We start from the raw sequence: 21,484 nt of genomic DNA on the forward strand, positions 1-21,484 counted from the left end.
TGAAGGACAGCCTGTCACGTTAGCGTTGTCAAGGTGCAGATTGACAGATGGGAAAACGGACGGACGGATGGACGGATGGCAATGTCGCATTAAAAAAAAAAAAAAAAAAAAATGAGTGTAAGCGCTTTTCTGTTGACCCGCTTTGCGTTTACACGACAACACGTCGCATTCCAACACGACCGTGTGACTTTTAGAAGAGGGCAGGAGGAGAAGGAAGAAGAAGAGGAGGAGCAAGTGAAAAAGGACGCGGATCAAGATGGGAGGAGGAGTAAGAACAAAATGCCAATGAGGAAGGGAGGAGAATGAGGATGAGCAAGAGGAGGAAGAGGAGGACGAGTCAGAGGAGGCGGCAGGAGGATGGAGATTGATGAAGCCGTTTGACCTCCATGCGTTTGATGCCTCCCGCTCCTCTTCCTCCGTAGTAGGAGGCGTCCACGGTGGGCCATTTCTTCTTGCCGGCCGGCTCGGGCTCCTGAAAGGGAAACGGCGTCTTCGTCGTTAGCGCAGCCGCAAGGACATTTGAAATCCTGGCCTTGTCCTTGTTTTAAAACCCTACCCTTCAACACTAACCACGGATGGAAAGTCTAATTTGAAACTATCACACGCTTGAAACCTTAACCTAGCCTGGAAAGATTATTTAAAACCTTACCTTGAAAAGGAAAACAAGGCTTGAAGGTAAAAGTTGAAACCAGAGTCAAAACCCTACTTTGAAAACCCAACCCTTGCTTGAAACCATAATTCTGTCTTAACACCCTGACATGTTTCTTCACCCGACCTCTTTGAGCCCTTGATTCAAACCCTAAACTGGGGCTGAAACGTTTTGAAAACCTACCTTGAAAAATATGGAAAATTTAAAACACAAAACACGTCTTTGAACCGTAATTTGAAACCCGAACATGACTTGAAACCTTTAACCTGGCTTTGAACCCTAACACAAATTTGAAACCTAACTTCAAATCTTAAACCTTGTTTGAGACCCTGTCTTCCAAGCCCCTCATAAAAACATAACCACAGCTTGAAAGACTCATTTTAAAGCCATTCATGTGCTCAACACCCTAACTTGAAACGTTAACCTTGGCTTTCAACCCTCATTTGAAACCCTAACCCTGTTGTGAAACCCAAATATGAAACCGTGCCACTTGCAACATTTGTTTGGAGCCCTATTTTGGAAAGCAGAACCCTGGTTTGAGAGCGTACTCACCGGTGGCGGCGGTCTTGATGGGGGCGGCGGTGGCGGGGGGTCTTTGATGACCTGGATAGGAAAAAAAAAAGTGTCAGCAGAAAGTCTGTCAGGAGATGATGTCCACCAACGTTGTGACGGGAGCTTGACGGCTGACAGGCCACTGAGTCAAAAAGACCCCCCCTCCTCCCCCATTTTTATTAGTTGTCATACGAGTGGAAGCAGTAAAGTGTCAAAATACTTTATGGTTGTGTTAAAAACCAACAAAGGGTTCTTCGCACACGCTGTTATTGGTTTTCCCCACACTTGAATGTGTCTTAATAAAAAGTGTCTGCCGTTCTTTTGTCAAAATACACAAAGTAGAAAGAATTATAGCAACACGGTGACAGCAATAACACTTAAAAAATAATAAATATATTTTAAAATGGAGTGATTAATTCACATCTTTGATATCCAAACTGATTTTTCCAATTCAAATACTTCCTTCCAACCCTACACCCCAATATGTCACATATAAGTTTGGAATATGAGTAATTAAATATGACAAAATCATTCAAAAAATATGTTCCATATGTGCAAAATAAAAACAGAATATGGCGTTATTTTAATATTTCTAAAATTAAAATAATAATAAAAAAATAATGTAAACGGGCAATACTGTGAAAAAGAAAACAACTTATTTTACATCCAAATAATGGTTTAAAATTATGTAACATGAACATCAATGAAAAAGGAACTGACAAAAAAATATGTATATTTTTTTTAAAAACAAAAGCAGTAACAGACTGCCAGCAGAAGTGCAGGAAACCGCCTCAGGAGCCCATAACTTGAAAGTCAAAAGTGCATTTAATGTCACCAAAGTGGGCCGAGGGGGTTAAAAGTGCAACTCCAGCACCGGACGAGTACGAAACCCGGCTGTATTTTTTCGGGAGAGGTTCAAGAGAGGACAAGCATTCACACATGCTGAGAGACCCCCACTCCACCCTCCCCACCCGTGTACACCTCCGTACCTTATCCCCAACCCCCGCTGACTCTGATGAGTGTTCCTGTTTTGCAACATGAGCCCCCCCCACCGCACCCCCGTGAAAAATGAAGCATCAACTTGTTGACAGCGGGGGAAGCGTCTTCAATTAATTGGACGAGGTCCAGCGCGCCCGAGTGGGCCGAAGTCCTGACGAGTTAATTAACTCCAATAAGATGGGAGACCGAAGAGGAGGAGGAGGAGGGAAAAGTTGAGCAGGAAAAAGAAGCAGGAGGAAGCTGGGGAAAAGGAAAAGGAAGTCGTAAAAAGAAGAGGAAAACATGCAGAGGGAGGAAGAGGAGGCGAATGAGGATGAGGAAGGGGGGGGAGAAAGAGGAAACGAAGAAGGGAGAGGAAGAGGAGTAAACTGTGTGAAGAGGTGTCGACGAGGAAGGGGGGAGAAAGAGGAAGAGGAGTAAACTGTGTGAAGAGGTGTCGAATGCGCATGAGGAAGAGGGCAGTCGAGGAGGAGAAGGGCGAGGACCATCAAGAAGGCGAGAGGACAGAGGAAAAGGAGGAAGAGCGGAGGTAGAGGAGGGAGAAGAAGAGTAAAACGAGGAGGAGTTGGAGGCAAGCCTGGAAGGAGGCAGAGGAGGAGGGTGAGGAAAAACAAAAGGAAGACAAGGAGGATAAGAAGAAGGCAGAGGATGAGGAAGGAGGAGGGAAAAGGAGTTTGAGGAAGAGGGCAATGAGGAAGAAGAGGAAAAGGAATGGACAGTGAAGAGTTGGAGGAAGAGGAGGAAGGAGGAAAAAAAAGGCTCAGAGAAACAAGAGAATGAGAAGAACTCCTAGGAAGAGGAGAATGGAAAGGAGGAAAAGAAGGAGAAGGAATAGGAGGACGCCCGTTGTGTCGCGTTTGCGGGACTTGAGGTGCTCGGTCACCAGCGGCGGAAAAATTGCTCTTGCGCTAAAACGCTGCTCCCTGTTGATGCGGAGGACATGCTGCCTCCTCGAGATACCAACAGCTGTTTCCCACACCACATTTTCATGAGCAAAATGACGACCCCCCCTGCCCAAAAAAAGAAAGAACATCAATTAGACTTATTTCATTCCTCTGACACATTTCTCTCGCTCACCCTATTTTAAAAGCCAAAGCCTTGTCTGGAAACCTAAAAGCCTTTGAAATCCTCGCCCTAATAAAAACCCACATTGAAAGCCCGCTTTCTGTCTTGAAAGCCTCACAGGGGTTTCAAACAACTTCTCCCTCGCAGGAAACCGAATTTTCCAAACAAACAAACGAAGAAAGTTAGCATAGACGCAAACAGCTGTTTCGCGGTTCGCGTTTAAAAAGCACGGACGGCGCAGTCATTAGCATAATGAATGAAAGTCATCAATTAGGCTTAATGAATTCCTCTTTGACACGCTCGTCGGCAAATCCGGCGACCTCTCCATACGCTGCCCGGCGCCGTTCCCACCGTCGCCGTACGCTCGCCGGATTAGCTCCTCCAGAGTAATTACACAAGCAGATTTTCGGGACATATTGTGGGATAAATACAGGGGACTTTATCCAGGCTATACCTGCTGGACAGATGTGACGCCTAATTAATATCCAATAAAAAGACGAGCGACACGCACGAAATGAATTCTCAAAATCGTAAATGTCTGTCAAAGTTCTGTCAATACACCAAAAAACAATTATGTTTATTACCATGCGGAGGTTTGACACACCGTCATCACGTGCGACAGAAAGAAAAAATCTTTGTATGTAAAGATGTGTTCTGGGACATTATTTTGTCAATTAATCGATGAATCGGATAAAAAAAAAACCAAAACAGAAATTAGCATCAATGGTGCATTCATTGCAAACCCTTCAAATCACCACGACTTGAACACACACGGAGCAGCAACGCTTACAAACGGCATCGATACCGCTATCAACTCATCAAACATTTCCAAAAGTATCGGCGATCCGAGCGGATTGAGCCTTTGATTCCGGCGCCATTTTGACGATCATTTCCCCAACTAAACGACAAACAAAAGAAAATCATCACTCCGCAGCTTGTGAGCGTGACCCCCTCGGCTGGCTCGGCGCCGAGGCGGGATTTCGCGTCTCATCCCGACTCGCCGCAGCCAGGCAGGCTGGCGAGGGGTATAAAGGAAGTGGGGTGAGGGGGGGAGGGGGCGTGGGGTTTAAATATTAACAAGACACACATGGCCCTCCTCTTGTGCCGCGTTCCCCGGGTGCGAGGCGACAGCAGCTCCCCGCACCAAGACAAACACGGCGGCGGCCAGACATGCTGCAGGGGGTTTACATTTTAATGCCTTTGTTGCCGCTCCAAAATATGCTTCCGTCTCATGCTGGACGCCGTCCCTGCAGGTTCCAGCCACGCCAGGTGACGTCGATCATTTCTGGTGAAGGGGCTTTGCGTTGGTGGCAAGGAAAAAAAAAATGCAGGGGGGGAAAAAAAAGAGCGCCATCTGTGCCCTCCCCCGGCCCCGTCCCTGCTAATCTGTTGTGGATTTTTCTAAAGTGGCTGCGAGTGTTTTCCAAAGGGCCCGAGGGTATGTTGAGTTTACTCTCGCACAAAGTACAAGCCGCTCTCAAAGAGAACAATGGAGGAGGCCGCGCTCACACACAAATGACAGCTACGCAAGTGAGGAGAACGGTTCCTAAAATGGGGGCTGCGAGATGTGACTTCCTACGAGGGACTGGACTCGGCGGAGCTCAGAACCGCTCTCTAAATCGCCATTCACAGTTCCTGTTAACAGTAACAAATGGCTCAGGTCTCCTCTTACATTGCAAAAACGTTACGTTAATCGATCACTCTAAATTGTCCCTGGGTGTGAATGTGAGCGTGAATGGTTGTTGTTTGTCTGTGTGCCCTGCGATTGACTGGCAACCAGTTGAGGGTGTAACCCATCTACTGCCCGAAGACAGCCGGGAATGACTTTGTTGAATGTGAATTCCTCTTCAGTCCTGCTTTTTCTTCCTACAGAATGCGACGGCTGCAGCAGGCCCATAACTATCGGGTGGATAAGCGGATGAGATAATGTGGGATGGATATCGACGGTATTTACAGTATATATGGTGGTAACAGAACGGAATGGCAACAAAAACTCAGAAAGGAAAAAAAATACATAACATACAAAGTTAAATTAATGATCTGGTGTCAGGCGGGACAGTGGTCGACTGGTTAGCGCGTCCTCCTCACAGCACAGAGGTGCAGGGTTCGATTCCGGCTCCGGCCTTCCTGTGTGGAGTTTGCATGTTCTACCCGCGCTTGTGTGGGTTTTCTCCGGGTACTCCGGTTTCCTCAGGGGGAGTTATTTTTTCCCCACTTCAAGCACCACACTCATGCGCTGTATGCCAAGGACACTTCCTCAAGCAAAATATTTCCACATGCTTGAAGTGGTGCTGCTAGTTTGCCTCAGCCACCAACCATCTGTTGATTTCAGCCAAGCATCCGTGCGGTTAAGGCCAAAAACCAAATGAATGGCAATAATCAACTTCAAGACATGATTGTCATTGCAGTGCTAAAGTTGACGCATCGCCACATCGGTTCAACGCTGTCTTTCCGCCTTTGGTACGACCTTGAAAGCGAGGAATCTTATTGCGGCCAAGACAAAACACCAAGCACATAATCCGTGTTTAGCTATTGAGGGCCAAACCGCGCTTTGGCCCCAAATTGTCAAGAGCTGATTGGCTGAGGCACAAGTCGAACACAATTACCACATCAAAGCGGCACACAGGAAACAAAATGGCCTCTCTCGTTTGGAGCCCAGCCGGCTGGCCGCTGACGTCGCCGGGCAACGGCACACAAAGACGCTCAAACAGGAAGCGGATACGGCGACTAAAAGATGGCAGCGGCCTGCCGGCGACAGATTGCGAGCAAAATCTTTTGTTTGCGAGACACGGGCATCACGGCACTACCTGGGGGACCAACATGATTAATAATAAGCGCCGAGATTGGTGATGCTTTTTGTCGGCTTTGCAGCCGCCGCTACGCTGTCCTGTTGTTAGTGTGTTTGCTAATCCCGTCCTTCGCACCGTTTCGGTCACAATGTGAGGGACGTAGAAACAAAAAAACGCTCTCAAGCTGCTTCTAAAAAGTCAGCATTTTATGTTTTTTTGTTTTTCCAGGTCACTATTTGGTGGAAACGTCACTGACCCGAATAAAAGCCGGTATTGCCATCGCTCATGATATTTTTCTGAAGTCACTGTTTCTGAACAAATAGCATTGTTGTCGCGATTCAGTGTGAAAGCCTTCCACACAAAACAGTGGGTTGAATATGACCCGAGCAAAAAGCCCCTTTGGCCCCGCCGGTTGACATTTTCCCCCTTTTTTCCCCATTTTCCTTCTTCAAATTAACGTCACTAACAATAATTATCATTCACGGCGAGACGGATATGATTGCGGGCTGAAGGTGTCCTTAATCCCTTTGACGCCGTCAGTCAGCCAATTGTGTGCTTTTCTCTACTCACCACAGTGCAACAGAGAGGCCAGAACCACCACATGAGAGCCAGAGCCACCAAAGCCAGAAGCACCAGGAACACGATGATCACCACCAGACCGTTGGACTGCAAACACATCACAGTCCATTTGTTGTTTCATAGTTTCAGGTGTCACAAAAGACAAAAACATGAGCACACAAAGTCAATGTCTTTTTTTAACTTTTTTTTTTTGCCACAAAAAGGTCACTTTCACCGCTTTTTGGTCAGAAAGCGATGTTATTGACTTAATTGAACGGTGTTTGTTTTTCTTTCTTCTTTCTACCCATTATCTTGCTGCTGTGGACTGTAAATTTCCCCATTGTGAGACAAATAAAGGATATCTTAAATGGTTGTTCATATCTGTGTGCCCTGCGATTGGCTGGCAACCGGCTCAGGGTGTCCCCCGCCTACTGCCCGAAGACAGCTGGGACAGGCTCCAGCATGCCCCAAGACTCTTGTGAGGAGAAGTCAGCCAACCACCAGGGGGCGATGCAAGGTCAGTCATCATTAAATTTGGCAAGTGACCGTAAACACGATAAAAGCATATTCATTCAGTTAGCCCGAGATCAACTTTACATTCCAAGGTAGACTTGACTTTTGTTCCTATTATTGACCAGCTATTCCTAAAAGTTTCATGTTACATTCAAGGGTTTGCATATTTCATTGATGTTTTCATGAAAATACTCACACAAGTGGAGGCGGTGATGGTATACGCGCTGGATATGAACGACTTGCCGTTGTTTAAGCTGATAAGCACGTCCATGCTCCTGGGAACACACACATTATTCTTTGCTTGAAATGTTTCAAAAAAAAAAAAAAGAAAACAAAAGAACAGTTCACATTTCTTTCAGTGCCACCTGACAATAAAAAAGTGACATAATTCGACAATGAGGCAAATTATTGGTCATTTAATGTGTACTTTTTTTTGTCCTATGGCAGTTACCAGGGAACATCAATTATTGCTTGATTTCTGCGATTTGCCGTAAGGCTCGGTCCTAATGCCCCACAAATGCCGGGCAAGCAAAAATTATTACCAATGTTATGGGAATTCCAAAAGTTTCAAAAAACTGCTACTCAACACACATGGAGCAGCAACAAGTTCTCTCCGCCTCTTTTTTTTTTAAATATATAATGCGACATTTCTTCCAGTGGGGCTCATTGCTGCTCGGCATGTTGTGGTATCATGTGGTACTGCACTGAAGACATGCAACTCCAAATTCACACTTAAAAAAAAAACCCCAAAAACGATGAAAAGATTGCTTAAAAATCTGCAAATGGCCATGGAACAAAAAGTAAAGTGAATACAAATGGGATATTTTGAAGTCTCATTTTACTTGTGCAGGCAGTATTAAGCTAGAGGGGAGACATCAACAAGTTGAGCAAAAAAAAAAAAAATCATCAGAGTGCACTGGGAAGCAGAGGGCGGGGTGGCTTGGGATGCTGCGCGCTGCTTAAATATTTAGCAGGTAAATAAGGGGTAAGGTGCCAAGGCGGCGGAATATTGATGGGGGGCGTAATGGACACACGGTCTGCTCGCTCATCTGTTGAGATCCACGGGAGGATTGGCCGCCTCGGGCCAAATCCAAATGCAAAGAGAGCACTCCTTGTTAGTATTCGGCACGCCAGGCGGGCCGGGGCCTCGCCGCCAAACGGCACGCCTTCTTCCTCCTTCGCATTTTTCTACCGGGCCCTTTTTTGTCAGGCGGAGGATTTGAGGCGTTTCCGAGCGATGCGGAATTCTCATTAAGGCGACGGTAATTGGACGGGCCGTAATGGACATATGGAAATTGCGGTGCCGTTCATCATTAGGGTTCTAATTGCGGGCCATTACGCCGCGCAACCCCCGCCCAACTCAAGAAGCCCTTGGACTTGCCACGCACCACGCCCACATCCGGATTTTTGGACCTTTTTGGATGCACTTGGCTATGCAAATCAAGCGATATATAGAAGCAAAATAAACGCCAAACGTTTCTATAAGGTTAAAAAGCTTTGGTATCATCACTGTCCATATTCACCTCATTGTCAATATTAAACATCTTTAAAAAAAATCAATCAATCAATTTTGTTTTCCCCCTCAATTTCTTAAATTGTATCCCACTGCTTTTATATTTTGATTCAATATAATCCATGTTGAAACTATTATGCATTGTATTATTTCACCATCCTGCTACGCCGAAAGAAAAATGTTGGTATGTTTGATAGAATCAAGGATAAAACTTGTCGTGCTCGCCTTTTCCTTGCTAGTTCTTCGTATCGGCTCGTTTTTTATTTTGGAATTGGCCTCCATCCAGCGCATATTAAAGCGTGTCGAAGGTGTCCATCCCTCTGCGGCGTGCAAAGCAAATGTGAGCTCTCCGTTTTGGATGTGACGGCTGAAGCTCAATTTCGCCAATTTAAGCCAAACAGGTGATAACATGGCGGGCAGGTTATTAATCGGACACGAGGGCTCCCATGCGAGAAACACTGATGAACATCCAACCGCTGCGCCGCCCCCACCTCCTCCCGTCACAGCTGGACATCCTAAACGCAAGCGTCACCGGCAGAGCATATTTTTCCTTCAACAACCTGAAATGCGGGACATGCTGAATGAAATCCAAAGATAATCGCTACTAATGTTTGGACATGCATCATGTTCAATAAATGGATTTGGAAAAACAGCAGCACTGTTTATCACTAGAGTAATAATCATGACCTGTCGTTCGTACACCAGTATGGATGTACAAAGTCTTTGACGGAAAATACACAAATCAAAGACAACCATTATTTTAAATTCATTTTCATATGTATTTATTTATAATCAAACAAACAAGCAAAAGTCTAAACGGGGTATTCTGATTATTATTGCGTTTGTGCCTTAAGATTTGAACAATGTCTTTCGAGTGCCGTGAGCTTTGATGCTGACTCCCACGGTCTTTGAGCGCTTTAATTTGTCCTCTTTCGATTTCGGTGAGGTTCAACATGCAAAAGAATTACTTTGTGAGCTTGAATGTGCACTGTTTTGATTACGGGAAGTTGTCATGCAAAGCCTTTCAAATTTCATTCCAATTTTGGTGAACTTCGATGCGGATCCTTTCCAATCTCTGAGAGCTTTATTGCGGACTGTTTCAATTCAGGTGAGCGATATGAAAAGCTCTTTCTGCTTCGATTTGCTTGAATCTAGACTGTTTGTACTTCCAAGTGCTTTAATGTAGATTGATTCCAAATTCAGTTCCCTTTCATGCAGGCGCTTTCAATTTAAGTGAGCTTTAATTCAGACTCTTGATCTCTATGTGTAGTTCAGGATGTAGCCCGCCTGCTGCCGAAAGACTTCTGGGAAAGGCTCCGAAGCCATGAAGAAGACGACAGCTGGAAGGTTGCGTTTTTGAGCGATGGCGGGCGAGTGGACTCGTCGAGGGATCCGTCAAGAAAGCGACAGGAAACGATCGGGACGCCGCGGAATCCGCTGAGCCTTGCCGATAGCGTCCATCTGGACGCGACGGCGAGGGATCGGGGGCGCGCTAATGGATTTCCAAAGTTTCCCGTAAAGACGGGAAAATGGAGGAGGCTGAATAATTGACGGCGGAGCATATGCGAGAGCCGTCGGCAGGCGTCACTCGGCGGAGACTTCTGCTGACAGCTGGGAGAACTTCCAGAATGTTCCTCGATTGACGGACGTGCGCTTTGGACTCCTCACAGATGGTACGGCGTTCACGAGTGTCTTACATGCGTCACACTTGAAGTGCCTCTGTTTCAAATGGGGGGCCAGGGGGGGGGCAACTTGTAACGACACAAACACGGGGCCATCAGCTCTGGATAAAGCGATGTAGCAAAAAGCTACGCTGTTGTACGCATTGTCGTTTGACATCTTGTCACCAGAAAAAGCGATGAAGGGAGAAAGGGCGGGAGAAAATGGTCTGTTCCTTCACATGACTGGAGTCGAAGTTTACAGGCACCGGTGGCGCCCGGCCGACAGATGGGCGGCGGCGGTGGTGCCGGCACGGGCGGCAGGCAGTACCTTCCCGCTGCCGGGATTGTCAGAGCGCTGAATTATTTAAAAAGCACGGGGCTAAAAAAAAAAAAAGACGGTTGACAGCTGGCAACTTTCTGAAACGCTAACCCTAGTTAGCTCGCTCACATAATCAGCTATGTGGTCGTTGCATCGTCGAACTCTTGGAAAAGCTCTGCGGTCATACACAGAGTAACTTGATTTGGGGTAAAGTTAGGTGGCATTTCGCTTGGGGAAAAAGCTATGAGAATGTCCACATTTCGCCAACAAAAACTATACAGTTGTCCGCATTTCACTCGAATGCAAGCTATGCGATGGCTCGCATTTGACACTGAAACAAGCTATGCGATCGATCGTCCGCATTTGGTTCCATCTAAAGCTATGCCCACATAGTCATTCGGATCCAAATAAAGCTATAAGGTTTTCCACATAGGAATTTGGCTTCAGAGAACGCTAAGTAGTTGTCCATATACAGTTGCTCTCATCGTCATTTAACGTTGGATAAAATGCACACAAATTCGGACCTGGATAAAGTTATGCAGTCATTCGCACAGTCATTTGGCTCTGGATAAAGCTATGTCATCGTTTGCATCGTCACGTGGCCAAAGTATACATGCTATGCGATGGTCTGCATAGTCATTTGGCTTGGGATAAAGCTAGGCATACATCTGCATTTGGCTCCGGCTAATGCTATGCGGATATCCATACAATCTATATGGTTGTCTGCATTGTCATTTAGTTCTGGATAAAGGTATAATCATTTGGCTTGGGATAAAGCGTTGTGGTTTTCCACATCGTCCATTACTGTGACACGGTTGCCTGCGTTTGTCTCTGAAATTCATCTGTGTGTAAGGCTCTGCGGTTGAACGTCCGTGGTTAGCATCTGCAGAGCTAACAAGGTAACATCGAGGATTCAGGAGGGGTCGGTGTCATCTGTCTCCCAACCTTTTTCAAGGCCCATCAGCAGATGTCTTTAGCGCCAGCCCCGCGACTAGTTAGGGCCTTAATGGGGCCGCCGATCAGTTAATTAAGCGGCAGGCGGCGGCGTGGCGGGCAAGTGCAACTTTACAGATGTCTGCGCCCCAGGAAAAAAAAAAAAAAGGTTTACGGCATCCTTGGCGAGCGAGCGAGGAGAAACGGACGCGAGCTACGCAGCGCGTGTGTGCGGCGTAGGCGGCAGATGTTCGCTTGCTACTTTAATGTCCCGCGGCTTCAACTTTGGAGGCGGCTCCTGAATGGCTGCTGACCCGATGTGCGCGGCCAACTCGATTTGTGCGAATTGGAGCACACCTTTGGATGGAAAAACATTCACGCTCACTTAGGCCTTCGCTGCGACATTTTCAGTCCTTCAAATTTGTTTTTCTCTCATTTCTTTTGCATTCAATACAATTGAGGGATCAATTAGATATGTACTATATTGACTTATTTAGGGATTCAAATATTTACTCCTATCAAATGCTATATTTTCATTATACATATAACCTGTATGTTTGTGCGCGCCTAACAAAATTGAAAATATCTTTTTGACTGATTTGTTTTTTTTGGGGTCGGGGGGCTGAATTTGCATCTATAGGAAATAGGAAATCAAATAAACATATTTATGTATTATTTTTATAGGATTTTTTTAAAGATTTAAAAAAAGCATTTATTTAAAATGAAATAAAATGTCATATGTTGTTCTAAATTACCAATTTATCCTTATTTTATTGTCAAATTGTAACACATCCACAAATTAAAAGTGTTGAGCATTTAATTCACGCACATTGAATCTTTATATCTTACAAGGAATTACATGCATTCCACTGGGTGTACTAAGGTGAACTGAGTGTCAAAAAGTCGTAAATTTGTCATAAGACGACGACGAAATTGTTTTGGTTCCAGGTTCAGCGCCAATGCTACACAAACATATTCCAATCAAAAGTGTAACATGTGTTGGAAACACAAAACAAATATCTTTGCTGCAATAAATCCCCTTGATCCAATCATTTGTCTCCGAATCAGAGGATCAGCATGCAATACTATACGCTAAGTAGATATAGTATACGGTAAGCGTAAGTATGATCAGGCAATGCCCCTTACAATCGTATGCGACTGATTGGATTGCAGTCAAATGTGTGTTGTGCCGAGTTTGGCGATGAGCAGCAAAGACGAAAAAACGCGTCGACTTCCTGTAAATTTAGCGGCTTTTTGTGAATAACACGACATTCACGGTGTACGTGTGTTTGTTTTCTTTCTTACTTTTTTTTTTATGTTTAAGAGGACAAAAATGCTCTCTACCGTCTTTGATACTGATTTATAACGACATAATGACAATACTCACAACTTAGCGCTCACATATTCCCTCAGTTTCAACGCCCAAAATTTTAAAAAAGATTCATCACGGCAATGTACTTACTGTCCCACATCGTAGAGCTTGGGCGCCGGACAGAGAAGGTAGTCGTTACGCACGACGCTCGGCTTGTGATCTAGACGGGAAGCAAAAAAAAAAAAAAAAAAAAGGATACAGTCACGTTACACTGAGAAGGAAGAATATAAATGCCTGTCAATATTCCGGCATGCTCTGTTTGTATGTATGGTTACTCTGGTTGTTTGCTTGCTGCTCTCCTTGCCCACATGTGGAGGCATTTCGCTACCATTGCTCCATTTTGTGTGTGTGCACGTGCATATGTGTGTGCTTGTGTGTGTGTGTGTGTGTGTGTGTGTGTGTGTGTGTGTGTGTGTGTGTGTGTGTGTGTGTGTGTGTGTGTGTGTCTTTGAGTCTCCGGCCACCGAGGTCGTTTGTTTGGCCCTCCAACTGCTGAGGTGACAGATAAGACGGTGGCATCTGCCTGGCATATGCAGCGCGTGTTCGAAAACCGTCGAGACGTACCCCCACCCCCACCCTGTCCCCGCTTATCCATCGTCCGTAATTAAAAAAACGTGGTCCTCGCCGTCAAAAAGGTCGTCAGAAACACATGCAGGGGGGCAAAACAAAAAAAAAAAAAAAAAAAAAAAAGAGGGAACGGCGGGCCTTCCCCCGTGTGGGCGACGGAACTGAGAAAGGACACACACTAGGACATCTGCTGACGACAAGTTGAGCCTTAAAAAAAGAAAAAAAAAGCAGGGAAAATATGCCACACAAGTATTTCAGTCAAGAGTCAGAAAATAACTTGTTGGCATTGGCACGCACCGAACGAGTGTTTGTGAAGATGAGCCAAACGTGCCGGAAACAGATTGCAGGCCAAAATAAGAAGCTTGGTGACCTGCACACACTACATATTGTACTTTCGCGTCACCTTATTTATTTTGTTTTGTTTTTGTTTTTTACTCATCCATAATAGACAGCGCTTGGCTATTTATAATACTTGAAAAAATAAAGTTGGTTTGGGAAGGTGTGCTTTTGGGAACAACCCGTGAAATCAGACGATATATTCACCCTTTTTAATGGTACGGTGTGGTATTGGGCACCAACGATTAATCGACCGGCCCATGCAATCAGTCGATATTAGCACCTTTAAAACGGGCAAAAATCAGCTGATTTATTGGGCTTTTTTTTTTTTTTTTTTTTTGGTACGGCACGAAGACGGTACATGGTATGCCGGAGTCACTTACTGAAGGTTTGCTGATCCACGATGAAGCTGCACACCACACTCTCGCTGCTGCGGCCCAACGCGAAGCCATTCCCCCGCAGAACAATGTCGAACGACTCTGCAGCGGGGACATTTTGGAGGTTTTAGGAGCGTTTGGGACGATTCCCTGGTTGGAAACCATCAACATACAAGTCCCAAAATAGCCCAAATAGTCGCCGTCAATGTATCAACAAACTGCTCCGGTTGTAAAGGCATGGCGACCTGCCCATTCCGACACATGCCAGAACTCTCCCCTTCTTCCTAAACTTACTAACAATCCCCACTTTCCTATACGTACCAGCAAAACTCGCCTTTTGTAAACTTTCCAGGTTTCCACCTTTTATAAAATGCGCCAGCAAGTAACTTTCAGAAAATTCACCTAACCATCAAGTATGGCAGCCTGACTTTTTCCCAACTTTGCGGGGGGCGCTACTGAATTGGTGTCACCGGCACTTGGGTTGAAATGCGCTCACCGTTGACGCAGACACTGGAGGGCTCCACACTCAGGATCTCTGTACAGGACCTCTTCAAAATCTGCACACAGAGAAGAATGCCGGAGACACGTTATCGGCACGTTGACGCTCGCCTATCGAGCGGGTCAGCTAGGGAAAAACAGATGAAGGCGCAACACCTGAGAAACGGATCCGACTGGGTGGGGGTGCTGGGGGTACGCCGGCTTTTATGGGCAAATTATGCGAGGCGATTACATCCGCCGCTTGTATTGAAAAGGCTGCGGATGCGACATTAACATATAAAGAGGCTTGCGAGGGTCCCACTGTCGCCAGTCCATAAATCAGCAAAGGACAAAGTATGCAAATGGAGCCTGGTTCGAAAAAAAAAAAAAGTGCATCAGGTGCGCGCTCGCACCTTTCGGTACAGGTTGCGCGCAGCTTCCATCTGACGAGCGGCAAATATTTACTGCCAAGTGTGGGAAATAAATGTGACAACGGGATATGGACGCATTGGGAAAAAAAAAAAGACGATTTGTGGAGGGAGGCTACAGGAAAAAGGAAGTGCTGCGTTTATCCACCGATAATGACTTCCTTGACAGGGTGGAGATAAAGACAAAAGCTGTCAGCCTTGTTTCCCGTCAGGTCGAAGCTTCCCACTGCATTTGTCAGGAATACTTAGCAGCGACCTCGCTTTCCTTAACGTAACAGCAGTCACCCCCTTTGCCAACCCACTTGACTCAACATGCCAGCCATCTCACATTGACTAAATTGACCAAAGAGCCCCGCTCTCCTAGATGTGCTCGCAAACACCCCCATTTCCGAATCTTCGCAGTTTTCTCCCCTTTTAGAAATTGACCAGCAATCTCCCTGTCCTAGCTATTTCAGTAACCCCCCTTCCTTTTCACATAAACCACTTTCCTAAACATGCCACGGTTTCCTTTTCACAAACCTTGCCGCCCCGCTTCCAAAACATAAAAGGTCTCCTATTCCTAAATATATCCCCCAGAAAAGCTTGCCAGCAACTCCCCCAAACCTAAATGTAGCCAATTTCCCTATACATGTTGCAATGTCACTGTTCCCCTTAATATATTAGCGACCTCCCTTTCCTAAATATGCCAGTGCCCTGGCCTTAGCTAAACTTAGCAGCAAATGCCCAAAACAAAGAAAAACGCAAAGAAAAATTATTAAACAAGCCAAGCATCAATCCCAAATTTACCTGCAATCCCTCCTTTCCTAAACAAGATAGAAATCACTCATCTTCCCAAAACATGGCGAAAAAAAAACTTTCCTAAACATGCCAGGAACCTCCCCTTTCCTAAACTTGCCAAAAAATCTTTTTAATTACATTTGAAAAATGTAACTAACCAAACTTAAGTACTTTTAAACTTAGTAATGTTTAAAAGTATTTTTTTAATTGTAATCTAAAAAAAAAATACATACAGTAAATTACATCATCATAACTATTGTCATGGAAGTTCAGACTTTTTTTGTATATATTTACCAACGTTTACATTCGACCCAAAAAAAAAAGGGTGCTGTCAATCAACAGCCTGACAGCTTTGAAGCTGTCAGGCAATAAAGTTATGACAGTGCTTATTGACCACGTCTGATTAGATTATTGGTAGACATTTTTTTTTTTAACTGTCTAACTGACATTTTCACCCCGGAACACATCATAACACCTTCTTGTCGCTTTGAAATTGGCTCCAATGAGAGGTGGACAGATTGCTTTCATTAGCGACAATGAAAACAAGCGTTTTGGCCTCGCGTCCTTCCCGGCTGCACACGTGGCAGCTCCGTCCGTCCGTCCGTCCGTGCGTGCATGGCGCGCGCGTGTGCGCGTTGGCCGAAACACAGCTGCAACATCTCCAGCAGATGTTCCTTCTGGCCTCGCCTTACACACATCATGTAAACCAACTTCGTGGATGTGTGCAAGCGTGTGTGTGTGTGTGTGTGTGTGTGTGTGTGTGTGTGTGTGTGTGTGTGTGTGTGTGTGTGTGTGTGTGTGTGTGTGTGTACAAGTGTGTGAGAGAGAGACAGAGAGAGAGACGCTTCGCGCAGGCTTTTCCTTTTGCAGCCCGAGTGAAGTCAGCGACAGGAAATGAGCCGTTTCCGTCTTTTAAATAAAACGCCGGAACTGAGAGAGAAGAAGAAGAAGAAAAAGAAGACGAAGGAGGAGGCCTCACTTACGGAATTGACAATGCCTTTGAGCGCGTGGAAGCCATCTTTGACAGGAAACACCTGGTCCTTGGTGTCGGCGATGTCGACGAGCTGCGAAGGAGGAGAAAAAGGTTTGAGAACGGCGCGGTCCAGTTTGGACTGAGCCTTGGCTTTGGCGCCGGCGAGCGGCAGGCGACGGAGCAGATGGCCCAACTGTGGCAAACGCTCGACGGTGGCGCAGAGGGAGACGAATGTTGCCTTTGTTTGGGACTTAACAGGCGCCGGATGGTTACCAACGGTTGCCATGGTTATGAGGTGTGGGCGGGGGGGTGTTGAGGGCAGGACGCCGCATCGGAGGGCCGACGTTGGCCAAAAGTAGCCATCAAGATTTGCTCCTTTGTAAATGTGCCGACACTGAATTAGTCCGATATCTTAAAAAGTATATATTCGCAATGAGAGCTAAAGGTATGTCGGTAGGCCGAAGAGTTGGTCGTTTGTTCAGTAGATTAGGTTAGTTTTCCTTCAGTATGTCGGTAGTTAGTTGGATGGGTTCAAAGTTGGTAGGTTTGACTACGAAGGTAAGTTGGGCCGTGGTCAGTCGATAGAGTAGATATCAAGTAGCTCGGTGGCTTGCTAGGTATGTAGGATGGTAATAAGTCAGTTGGTTAGGTAGCTAAGGTAGTTGGTTAGTTAATAAGTAGATAGGTAAGCAGGTAGGTTGCAAGTAGGCACAGGTAGGTCAGATGTTCAGTAGGAACTGTGGCTAGCTCGTTGGGCAATTAGGCTTTGGGTAAGTAGGAAGGTTAGGTGTTCAGTAGTTGGTTGGGTTAGTTAGGTGGGTCAGTGGGTATGATAACGGTTCTGTCGATGTATCAGTAGGTACAAAGCACTTATGTGGCTTTGGTAAATATATTACTACACCAGTCGCTGTGTGAGGAAAATGTCGAATTTCAGAGCGCCCGCGAAGGCAACGCCTCAGCTCGCGAGTGAATGAAACCTTGATCTCACTCCTCCTCCGTGCAATGCCCCGGTGGGACGCAGCAAAAGTAAGCCTTCATGATTTCACGTGGCATCCTGTCATTTGAGCCCATTTAGGCCAGGGCGGGGTGCATCAAAGTGGGTCAGGGAGGCCACTCAAGTCGCAAGGGATGAAACCTACTGGAGGGTCTTTCGCACACAGCTGGTGCCAATGCTGGTTTCCAGCCACCCAAGTCCACTGCCCCCCCCACCCCACTTGTGAGGATTGTGGTATGCTGTGTTTGGATGGGTCGCTGCCCCATGTGTGCAAAGAAGGCATTGTTCAAAGGTTTGGAAAAACAAGTGACATCAACGCTAATTTCTAGCTCGTCTTTGGCATTTTGCATTTTATGTTAGCATTGAGCTAAGTGTTCGCTCACCTGCTGCTCATCAAAGTCCTTGATCCCCACGCAGTAGACTCGAGCGCCGTACTTCCGTGCTTCCTCCGCCTTTTAGACCCCCAAACACACACGCACACACACACACGAACGCACGCACACACACGCACAGGAACACACACACACACACACACACACACACACACACACACACAAAAAACCAAACACCATAAATTCATGAAAATCTCAATCTCAGCCAGGGAAAAGAACCTGACCAGGGGTAATACCTGTTTGACAGTGAAGTCATGAACAAACACATCCAGCTTCCCGTCCGTCAGCGCCAGGATGATGCTTGACGACTTGACGCCTTGCTTCTGGATCTGATCCGTGGCCTACGGGGTGAAAAAGCACCAAAAAAGTCAGGTCTATTTCTCTAAGCTCCACGCCAAAGGGTCCGCTCACTTTTTTGATGCCTTCGTGCATGTATGTTTCGCCGGCCGGATTGACAGCACGCAGCTTCTCCAGGCCTTCTTCGATTTCGTACCTTATAAGACAAAAAAGGGGGTTGGAATTTTGGGGGCGGGAGGTTTTGGTATGCTAAGTTTCCGCTAATGCGGCACCGTTTTGTCACAGAAATCATGGAATGCTAACGCGCTAGCAAAATAATGCTAACTTACCGATCGCCAGTCAGCGGGAGGAGGACGTGAGCTTGGGCCGAGAATACGATAAAGGAAACTCTCATCCTGGGACTACAGAGTAAAGAAAGAACAACATTATAATAAAGTGGATTACAAACTCATTTCAGTTTACAATAACATCATGAGCTAAATGCATTTTTGCTGTTAGAGTTTTGTTAATGTGCATTATGGCACGTTCGGTTGGGCAATTGATTGATTTCATCAAATAATGCATGTTGATTGGTAAGGGCGATGTCCTTTGAGGGAAGACAATTTTTTGGGGGGTGGGGGGGTGAAAAAGGTTTCTGGGGATTGGTGACATTTTTTCAATTTTTTTTTAAGTGGAAATACATTTTTCTGGAGGGTTGGGTGAATAAAAACCAGTGAAAATATTTGGGGGGGCGAAAAAAATTGGGGGGAAGGGGAAATAGGTGGGATATAGTTTTTTTGAGATTTTTTGATAGAAAAATTATTTTGGGGGTAACTGTGAAAAAACATTTGGGGGAAATATATTTTGGACGGGGAACAGATTTTTGCGTGGCGATAAAAATATTTTTGGGGGTAAGGCAAAATTTTATTTGTGGTGGAAATATTTTAGGGGGCGAATTTTTTTTTCCAATTTTTGGGGGAGAAGTGGAGGGGGGGCAGAATCCATAGTTCAAAGCTCATCCATAATTACATGCACAGCTATCACTAACAGAAGGGAGCTAAAATGAGCAAAAATGTTATGTTTGCACTTTGTGAAGGTCCTTAATTATTTATTATTATTATTATTATTATTATTATTATTATTATGAATATCATCATCATCATCATCATCATCATGGAACGTCTGTGGCCAATTACTTAAAGCTTCTAGGAGTGTCAGATGGCTATGAATCCAATATATTTTCAACACATGGTGAAAGCATGGTCCTAAAATTAGCCTTCTTTTTTTTTTTTAATACGCAGCTTCTGTCAGCCCGAAGGAAGTCGCAGCTAACATGATGTTGCTGTGATATGAGTCACGTCCTGCAGGGCATAAATATGGACACAAATATGTACCTGACACTTTTAACGCCACACAGGAAAACGCTGGCTGCATTTGACATGACTAAATTGAATAAATTTAAACCTCAAATCTCTGGCGAAAATCAAGTCCATAGCATACATATGCGATGAAACTCCATTTTGATGTCATCCTGACCACTTTTTAAAGGACATTCACACGTCGGAAGGTGTCAAACGGCGTGTTCCGCTTGGAAAGAGGATCTTGGTTCATGCCAAATTAAGATCGCCGAGCTCAAGTTGTTCCGACATCTTTTCTGCCATTGAAATAAAACGTTTCCATGACCTTGCTGATGTCGGGGGGGGGGGGGACAAAAAGATGTATACAGTATTAGCTTGTAGACTCTAAAAATAACCGTACTTCGAAGAAATAGAAAGAAACGAGTTCAATCCAAATACCGCGGATGGAGTCAGCATGATCATAATCCTGCAAAAGTGTACGATCGCGTGCAGCGCACAGGTGGACACGATACATTTGAAAAGTCCATTTATTTATTTATTTAAATAAATAATCATCAGCATCATCATCATCTCGGAAATTTTGGAAGGCACGGTCTGATTTGTATGTTTTGTTCCTTTGTGTTCAAAGTGTAAAAGGGAATTGCAAATGAGGACATATTGGGTGGAAGGAGAAAATGTGAGACTTTTGCTTTGCCGGGCGTGAAGTTGCAAAGCGCAGCGGCCAACTTGCAGTGTTCCCACAGGCCTTTGTGGGAGCATAAGCTAGCCATATTTGGCACAGCCTTTTACTTTTGAAACTTCCATTTTAAGTTTGGGATATTTTGGTTTTGCAACACTTTTTTTTTTGTTTGTTTGTTTGTTTAATATCTGCTTTTTTTTTTTTTCATCAATCTTCCCGACGCCAAAATATGGTTGCTGTCCAGCTGTTGAGCAGCAGCACTTGTATGGATCAATGTGGAACGGGTTTTCGAATCTCATGTTCAAATACTTTTGAAGGATTTTCGGAAACCCTTTCTGATGACTTACTTCAAAATAGAACAATGGTGTCTGATGACTCGTGAGATTAGGACTTTGAAAAGAGGCATCTTTGTCTTTGTCCGACAAATTTCAAGCTTGAAAAATATGGCGATGACTTGGTCGAGAAAAAAGAAAACCTTTGTTCTCCAAAAATGACTTGTTTCCCTATTCTTTCCCTGATTTTTTATGAATAAAACCATGAATTTGTTGTCTGAATTTTTTTTAATGTATTTGAACTCCCGCCGCCACCAAAAAAAAATAAAAAATCCCCAAAACATTTTTCCTAACTGTATTGGGTGTATTTTGGTAAGATGACAACTTTTCTATTTGAGGAAAAAAAAAACAGTAACAAAAAAAAACTAGACCATGTTAAAAACTAAGATTATTTTGAAAAAGAAAAAATATGTCATCTTTCTTGAACAAGAAACATTTTTTGGCTTCTGGGTGACAGATACCGCCACAGAGCAAGGCCTCCATTTTGTCATTTTCCTTAAACAATGTTTTTTTTTTTTTTGTGTCCCTTTGTCCAAAATTGCTCCTGAGTTGCAACGGGGAACATCTTGGGTGCAAAGAGAAAGACAAAAAGTGG

The 21,484-nt window shown here is 45.0% G+C and overlaps 1 protein-coding gene across 2 annotated transcripts in view; it reads right to left on the reverse strand.

Annotated features, from left to right (window-relative positions):
- antxr2a (ANTXR cell adhesion molecule 2a) overlaps nucleotides 1–21,484 on the reverse strand; it is a 45,490-nt gene that overhangs the window by 19,144 nt on the left and 4,862 nt on the right. For both annotated transcript variants that reach the window (XM_019888510.1, XM_019888509.1), the window contains 12 exons: nucleotides 18,871–18,942; nucleotides 18,656–18,737; nucleotides 18,481–18,585; nucleotides 18,236–18,304; nucleotides 16,869–16,949; nucleotides 14,700–14,760; nucleotides 14,210–14,305; nucleotides 13,014–13,083; nucleotides 7,322–7,400; nucleotides 6,625–6,720; nucleotides 1,202–1,252; nucleotides 383–472 (listed from right to left, as the gene is read on the reverse strand). In XM_019888510.1, the coding sequence (XP_019744069.1) occupies nucleotides 383–472; nucleotides 1,202–1,252; nucleotides 6,625–6,720; nucleotides 7,322–7,400; nucleotides 13,014–13,083; nucleotides 14,210–14,305; nucleotides 14,700–14,760; nucleotides 16,869–16,949; nucleotides 18,236–18,304; nucleotides 18,481–18,585; nucleotides 18,656–18,737; nucleotides 18,871–18,942 (952 nt within the window). The remainder of the gene's footprint in view (nucleotides 1–382; nucleotides 473–1,201; nucleotides 1,253–6,624; nucleotides 6,721–7,321; nucleotides 7,401–13,013; nucleotides 13,084–14,209; nucleotides 14,306–14,699; nucleotides 14,761–16,868; nucleotides 16,950–18,235; nucleotides 18,305–18,480; nucleotides 18,586–18,655; nucleotides 18,738–18,870; nucleotides 18,943–21,484) is intronic.

The sequence above is a fragment of the Hippocampus comes genome, unplaced genomic scaffold, assembly GCF_001891065.2.
Source record: "Hippocampus comes isolate QL1 unplaced genomic scaffold, H_comes_QL1_v1.1 scaffold128, whole genome shotgun sequence".
NCBI lineage: Eukaryota > Metazoa > Chordata > Actinopteri > Syngnathiformes > Syngnathidae > Hippocampus > Hippocampus comes.